General features: G+C 38.0%; 1 protein-coding gene across 1 annotated transcript; it reads right to left on the bottom strand.

Annotated features, from left to right (window-relative positions):
- Positions 1 to 7417: 7417 nt before the first annotated feature.
- Positions 7418 to 7828, bottom strand: LOC138898121 (uncharacterized). Its single transcript, XM_070184158.1, has one exon. The coding sequence runs from the start codon at positions 7826 to 7828 to the stop codon at positions 7418 to 7420; it is 411 nt and encodes a 136-aa protein (XP_070040259.1).
- Between the last annotated feature and the right edge of the window lie 918 nt (positions 7829 to 8746).

The following is an 8746-nucleotide window of genomic DNA, read 5'->3' as shown; positions in this document are numbered from 1 at the left end:
TACTACTAAACCTATTTAAACATGAATTAAAGAGACTAACAATATCCAATCCTAAGCAATTTAGGATTACTAAGTTTGGTTTAATTCTAACAAGTATTTGTGCTTCACTCGCTTCTGCTAGTATACTACTAGGTATGAATGATATTATTTGACTGCTCAGCAAACAATACTCCAGTACGTATGAATTGTTCTAAATATTTTCTTTTACCATTTATGTCATCATTTAGCAAGTTTGTTAGTAAGAATAAGAAAAAAATAGAAAGAAACAAAAGCATTTTGGATTATACTCATCGTGCCAAAAACATAAAGAATCAAGCAGTCTCGAAACCTATCTCTTTGATTTTGAGTTCAACCCTCCTTGATTGTAAGAGCAATTTGTGGCTATGGCCGCAAAGTAATACAGGCTGTGGTTATAGACAGGAAGTGGCCACAGCCGCAAAGGCATTAAGTGGGCACGGCTGTAAAGTATAATAAAGGCCACTTCTGCAATTAATAATAAGAAGGGGCTGGATTTGCAAGATAGGCCCGTCTGTGGCTACCTCTTATGAATTGGGCTTCAAGCCCAGCCCAATAGCTTAATCAATAACTAAGTTTAATAGACCAATTCTCATTCCTTCCCTAATAACATTACATTGATTCCAAAAGAAAGAACACTAGTGAACATTGATAAATAATTTCAATAACCTTAATACCTTTTTCAATAGCTTTAATAATAAATCATGTTGATTAGTCCACTTCAATTCCTTCATAATAAACCCATGAAATAAACTCTTTGGCTTTAACTAAGTAACTTTGCATTAACCAAAAATTTTGAAAGAAGAAAAGGAAAAAATAGAAACGTTACTGAACTTTTAGGCACGATTTACAATATTTGTCTAAATCGTGGACCCGCTTGCGTAGCATGATTTGTGACATTAAATATATAGCTCTAATAATTTCCGAGCTTTAGATAATCCTTAATTTGGTTAATCCTTTTATCATACCGCGGATTCGCTTGCGTAGCATAATTGTGATATTTGACGAAATCCCAAGTTAATTTTACATTAAAAACGTAATAATTTTTCAAACGTTTAAGGCTTGACGATTAATTATTTATTATGATTGCGGATTCGCTTGCATGATGCGATTATGACAAATTAATAATTTTTATCTCGATTACGGATTCATTTGCGTGAGGTGGTTATGACAACTTAATATTAACTAAAACTTCCTGTAACATTCAATAATCAAGCAGTAATAGCCGATATAGGCAAAATACAATCCCAACAAAATATAGAAATATTTGAAATTGATGTAAAGCCAAATATAATTAATCAAGTGATCGTACTAGAACTACGAGACTCGGGGAGGGGGAAGGATGGGGGCTTGCACCTTTCTGTCGGTCAACAGGATCCTTATTCATTCCTCTGTTTTTGCAGACCAATGAAAATAAAGATAAATATTTTTTTGACTAGGGATTTAAATAAAAGATGACTCAGAATATCATAACTTATTTTCGGATAACGACTCTTAAAACTAGTAAAAATAATTCTTTCTCAAATACGTCAATTTAATTGGAAAAACTTTCTTTTGAAAAAAAGAGGTGTGACATTGATAACTCTAAATAAGTATATATATATATATATATCTTATTTTATTCTTAATAATATTTACTTATGACTGTAAAAATATCCTAATATATTTATGACCATACAAATTCTAAGAGTAACTTTGATACGATTCTAAAAACCTTTCTTTCTTTCTTTCTTTCTTTCTTTCTTTCTTTCTTATGTTCTTTATCGAATCAAACACATCGTACAAAATGAAAGGAAAGGATTACGTCATTAAATTTACTGTGAGAAAACAAAAAAAGCAAAACAGATAAAAAAACAAATGAAGAAAGAACCAATAATGCCTTTTTTGGGACCATCAAATTGGAGGTCCCTTCCTTTTGTATTTTTTCTCCTGTTATTTGGCATTTAGAGGAACGACGTGGTTAATGATTATAAACAAATTAATATCAGAAAATAATAAATAAAGTGTGGTAGTAAAAAGAACACGTTTTTCACTTCCTAAATGATTCCATCAGCTGTCAACAGCGACCGTTATTTTTTTTGTTCTCTTGCTTAGGCGAAAAATGTAGAAAGAAAACAAAGAGATCCTCCTCTCTTTGAAGAAAACAAATAATCAAACAGTAAATTGTTTTTATCATTTATAAGATTTTTAATCTGCTTGTGTCGTAATGGTTAAATATGGTAATATCTTTAAAAATAAATGCATGGAAAGTGTTCGAATCACACATAAAAGAGTAATAAATTAGCACTCATCACTCCAAGAGTCTCAAGTTCAAGATATGGGTATGCAATTTCCTTTATTAGAAATTAAGCGTTTTACTCATCATATGAAACTTTTCAGAGCTAATTTAAATTTAGTTGAACCTCAATACTGGTAATAGAAATTAAAGAAGAAAACATGTTTAACCTAGCTAGTCATTTTTCTGTGTTTAAATTTATTCCATTTTTCTTTGTTGTTTTCGTACTTAATTTAAAGCACAATGTTTGTGTAATTTTATTTTTCTTATTTCAACAAAATTATACGACTCACCTAGCTAAAGTTTGATTTGACATCTTCTTGGATAAGTGATAAGTCAGTAGTTAAGGATTTTTCACAAAGTGGATACCTACCCTATCATGTATATTGCAATAGTATTATTTAGTTCACGTACTTATACATTATCAAGAGACAACAATTATAATGAGTCTAGAACTCTAGAGTATGAATATATTGTGGTTTTATCACATAATTAATTATCAGATTAATTAGTTGCTCCACCTAATTATGATTTTGTGGGGTCTTAATTGTAACTACAATTTGGGGTCATGCATGCTATTACTTGGGCATATATATTAGTTAAGATTCAGAAGATATTAAATGATGTGACAAATTAAATGCATGGTCCTTAGACCTTTTAAAGCAACATCGATCTATATATGTATCTTTTCTTGTCTTCCCAACCGTATTATTTATGGTCCTTAGATAAAAGATTATGCAACTTGCTAATTCTGCTTTTTTATTGAGTGGCTAATGTTCATTATCTTGCCTACATGGGAGGAACTAGATCAGAGCCCGTTTTGATTGGCTTAAAAAGGGTGACTTTTGAGCAGAAATAACTTTTAAGCCAAAAAATAATAAGTGGAGGTTGCCCAAGTTATTCCTTTTGACTTGTTTTAAACAGTTTTTAACTTATTTTAAATATTTTTTAACTTTGTCAAACAGTAAAAAAAACTAAAAGAGCATAAAAGCCAATCCAAACACCCTCATAGCATTCGGATTACGGGTTCAGTCAAACCCTATAACTTTGGTTCAAACTATATTTGTGTTAAGAAATTATTTGCACACACACACACAAAAAAAAAAATTATTAATTTAAAACCCAATAACTTACAAGAACTAAAATCCTGAACCTCATAAATTTCAAATTCTAGTTCACCTCTACTTGCCTACTTAATTAATTTCTTTGTCACCTGCTCTTTATTTTCATAATTTTTCATTTACTTGTGTTTTGTAAAAATATAGCGATTTAGTCAATGCATAGTCTAGCTAGCTTAAACACAAGTACTTTGCAAAATGAATATGATTTGGAATATTTGAAAAAATAGTTGTAGATTGATTGTTCTAACTAAGTCTTTGTTACCAATTTGGTCAATTATTTCAACTTCAAACTTGAAATAGAAAAAGTGAAGTTTGAAAAACAAGTTTTAGAAGTAATTTTTTTGAGTTTTCACTAATAAAATTTTAATTTTTTGGGTTCAAACTTCAATTTCGAATAGTTTAATTTATCGTCAATCCAATGTATATGAACCTTAGAACCTTATTGTCACGACCTAATTCCTCATATAGGCCGTGATGGCACCCAACGTTACCGATAGGCAAGCCAGCAATGAACTAATCATGTAATTATTTCTTTTATCATTTTAGAAATAGCTGATTTTTATTTAGTGCATAAATAGGAAGTTAAAGTTTAAATAAAATGAGAGATAAATAATTTTAAGAGTAAATGAGATGAGTAAATATCCAAAAATCATCATGTGTCGACTAGCATGATCTCCAAGACCAGGTGTCACAAGTCTATGAGCTCCTGGTATAATACACAAAAATACTACGCTACTGTCTGAAGTGAAATAGACATATAGTAAAAGCAAAAGAAAGACTTCGGGTGCTGCAGAACGGGCTCGGAAGGCAGCTCACCGCAAAGTCTCGTGGAAGTCAAGGATGTGCGCCGTACTGATAACCAGATGCATATGCCTCAGATCGTGCACGATTAGTGCAGAAGTGTAGCGTGAGTACATAAACAACATGTACCTAGTAAGTATCTAGTCTAACCTCGAAGAAGTAGTGACGAGGGGTCGACTTCGACACTTACTATGGGCTAACAATAAAATACCAAAATTATAATTAAGCATGGGCTATATAAATACAGCTAAAAACTCAATAACAGAAAATAATAAACAATTCTCTCGCTAATAGTAAATCCCAAATTTAATTTTCATCATTTAACAAGTAAATCTCTCAAGCCAATGAAACAATATTAATTACAATTGGGCTCCAAGAATTATTACGCATGAATTATGCCGAAGTCGTATGACCCGATCCAACATACAAATATATAAATTGTGCACTGTCGAGAGTCGAATGGCACGAACCATAGATGCATCTATTCTATTACCGAGGCGTTCGGCCCGCTCCACAAGAAGAAGAAATACTTTATAAACAACCGATTCAAAGATTATTAAAAGGCTAATATTCAAAGAAAACACAAATTCTCATGAACGGTCAAGTAACCCGTCCAAAACTCAAGTAAATAAAATTCGACCCTTTTACAATTCCTTTATCAAGTTCCAATATGATTTAGGCACTTAAATTACAAGTAAGGTGGAAACATCACAGGTGTAACATGATTTAGGTCCTAAACTACCCGGACATATGTATAATTAGTAGCTATGTACGGACTCTCGTCACCTCGTACGTACGTAGCCCCCACAAATAGAAGCACATATTAGTTCAATTCACCTATGGGGTTAATTCCCTCTTACAAGGTTAGAAAAGAGACCTACCTCGTCTCAAAGCTTACTTTCCGGTCCACAATTATGCTTTAAACCCTCAACTCGTTGCCAAACGACTCAAAACTAGTCAAATGTTATATATAATAGTCAATACATGTTCAAAAGTTCATATCTAACTATTAAAGTGATTTCCCAACCCTGATTAAAGAATTCCTAAAATTCACCCCCGGGCCTACGTACCCGAATTCCAAAAATGTTTGAAGAAATTTGTTACCCATAATCTCATGAACTCAAGTATATGATTTTCACTAAATTTCATAACCATTTTCGTGGGTAAATCACATTTTTATCAAAAACCTAGGTTTTTCATCTAAACCCATGAATACCGAGAACTGTGTGCTTTATCTAGAATCCTCTCCCTTAAGCCATAGACATTAGGAACTCATAGACGACCCTGGAGTCGCAGAACACCATCCTCGCCGATAGTAACCTCCTTGGCACCATCTGTAGTATCGTCTCTCTGAGAACCAACAAGTGCGGATCTTCAAACTGTCGAGCCTTGATCTGCTCCAATAGTGAATACTGGGCAACGACGCATGCAAGAACTCGGCTGGGCTCTGAAATATCCAACCTCACAAGTCTGTTAGCCAAGGACTGAATGCCCAAAGTTAAGGGTCTCTCCTCTGCTGATATGAATGCCAAGCTACCCATACACTCCGCCTTTCTGCTCAAGGCATCCGCAACTACATTTGCCTTGTCCGAATAATAAAGAATGGTCATATCATAATCCTTCAATAACTCAAGCCACCTGCGCTGCCTCAAATTGAGATTCCTCTGATTGAATAAATGTTGCAAGGTACGATGATCGGTATAAACCTCACAGGATACCCCATAAAAATAATGCCTCCAGATTTTAAGAGCATGAACAATCGTTGCTAACTCCAAATCGTGTACAGAATAATTCTTCTCATGGGGCTTCAGCTAACGTGAAGCATATGCAATAACTCGCCCCTTATGCATCAATACACAACCCAAACCAACGCGTAAAGCATCACAATACACAGTATACATCCCCGAACCAGAAGGCAACACAAGAACCGGTGCCGTAGTCAAAGCTGTCTTGAGCTTCTGGAAGCTCGCCTCACAATCATCAGACCAACAGAATGGATCACCCTTCTGGGTCAATCTAGTTAAAGGTGCTGCAATAGATGAGAAGCCCTCAACAAACCGGTGATAATAATCTGCTAACCCCAAGAAGCTCCCGATCTCAGTCGCCGTAGTAGGACGAGGCCAACTATGAACTGCCTCAATCTTCTTGGGATCCACCTTAATACCCTCGCCTGATACAACATGCCCCAAGAATACTACCGAATCTAGCCAAAACTCACACTTGAAGAACTTAGCATATAGCTTCTGTTCCCGCAAGGTCTGAAGCACCAATCTCAAATGCTGCTCGTGCTCCTCCATGCTGCGCGGGTAGATCAAAATGTCATCAATGAAGACAATGACGAACGAATCAATATACGGCCTGAACACTTGGTTCATCAAATCCATAAACGCCACTGGGGCATTAGTTAGACCGAAGGACATCAGTAGAAACTCATAATGGCCATATTTAGTCCGGAAAGCAGTCTTCGAAACATCCGAATCCCGAATCTTCAACTAATGGTACCCCGTCTCAAGTCAATCTTAGAGAACACCCTGGCACCCTCCAACTGGTCAAAGAAATCATCAATCTACGTCAACGAGTACTTGTTCTTGATGGTAACTTTGTTCAACTGGCGGTAATCAATGCACATCCGCATAGTCCCATCTTTCTTCTTCACAAATAATACTGGTGCACCCCAAGGTGATACACTTGGCCTGATGAACCCCTTTGCTAGCAACTTCTCAAGTTGTTCCTTCAACTCTTTCAACTTTTTTGGAGCCATACGGTACGATGGGATAGATATAGGCTGGGTACCTGGAGCCAAATCAATGCAGAAATTGATATCACGATCTGATGGCATGCCTAGAAGATCAGATGGAAACACATCGGAGAACTTCTGGACTACATGTACTAAATCGATCACCGGAGTCTCTGTGGTAGTGTCCCGAACATAAGCTAGATAAGCTAAATAACCCTTCTCGACCATGTGTCGAGCCTTCATAAAAGAGATGATCCGACTAGGTGTGCTGACAGACGAACCCTTCCACTCCATTCTAGGCAATTCTGGCATCGCCAAGGTAACAGTCTTGGCATGGCAATCAAGGATGGCGTGATATGGAGATAACCAGTCCATGTCCAAGATAACCTCGAAGTCGGTCATATCAAGCAGCAGAAGATCCGCTCTAGTCTCATAACCACAGAAGGTAACAATACATGACTGATAGACCTAATCCACAACAACAGAATCGCCCACTGGAGTGGATACATAAACAGGAGTACCTAATGACTCACGAGGAACATCCAGGAAATGAGCAAACAGAGATGACACATATGAATAGGTAGACCCTGGATCAAATAATACCGAAGCATCCCAACCGTAGACAAAAATAATATCTATGATCATGGCATCTGAGGCCAGTGCAGACGGGAAAGCATAGAATCTAGCTGGAGCGCCACCCGATTGGCCTCCACCTGCCTGGCCTCCACCTCTAAGACGACTTCTACCCACCTGCTCTCCGCCTCTAGACGGCCGGACGGCTGGTGCGGCTACTGGTTCTGTAATCATAGGCTGAGAACCTTGTTGCACTGCCTTGGACCGAAGCCTAGGGTAGAACCTCCGCACGTGGATGAAATACATGTACTCAAAACAACCTCTCGGTACGAAGGACTGCTGACCTGAAGTCTGACCCTGATAGCCTGAATACCCACTGGAGGAACCCTGAATAGTTGGTGTGCGGTAGGAACTCTCTGGCATGGCGCTGAAATAAGGTCGAACTGGAGCACCCCGAGGAGGCGGCGGTGCTGGATATGTGGGCCTGCTAGGCTGACCTCTCCAAAACTGACCCCTGCCACCAGACGGAGCACCACTGATCCGTGCAGAATAACAAAATCACTTATCCCGCGGTATCTGCTCTCGGCCCCGCTGACGATAACCCTCAATCCTTCAAGCTATCTCCACAACCAGCTGGTAAGAAGTCTCCATCTAAACCTCTCGGGCCATAGTAGCCTGAATACCAAAGTGCAACCCCGCAACAAACCTCCGTACTCTCTCCGTCTCAGTAGGAAGTATCATAAGTACATGGCGAGACAACTCAAAGAATCTAGCCTCATAATTGGTTACTGACATCTGACCCTGCTAGAGCTGCTCAAACTGAAACCGCAGCCCTTCCCTTTGGGGGGTGGAATATACTTATCCAAGAAAAGGCTGATCCTAAGTCAAGGGAGAAGAACCCGCTGGTCTGCCACCATCTATGGGCACTGCCCTCTAGCTGGAAAGTAGTAAATTCCACCCCGTGGGTCTTTAATATCCTCAGGTTATACAGTCTGTCCCTACACCGATCAATGAAGCCCTGGGGATCCTCATGTCTCTTACCTCCGAAGACAGAAAGGTGTAACCTAGTCCATATGTCCAATAGCTTCTACGGTTCTCCGGCCGCAGCTAGTCTGGGCTCAGGTACGGCTGCTGCCACTGGCTAGACTCAGCCCACGGGTAGCGTGCCTGGGGTCTAATATATAGCAGATGCATGCCATGAGCCTAAGTAGTAGGGGTCTGTGC

This window comes from Nicotiana tomentosiformis, chromosome 8 (genome assembly GCF_000390325.3).
Source record: "Nicotiana tomentosiformis chromosome 8, ASM39032v3, whole genome shotgun sequence".
Taxonomy (NCBI): Eukaryota; Viridiplantae; Streptophyta; class Magnoliopsida; order Solanales; family Solanaceae; genus Nicotiana; species Nicotiana tomentosiformis.
The sequence above is the reverse complement of the archived record's forward strand: the minus strand, read 5'-3'. Positions and strand labels throughout refer to the sequence as shown.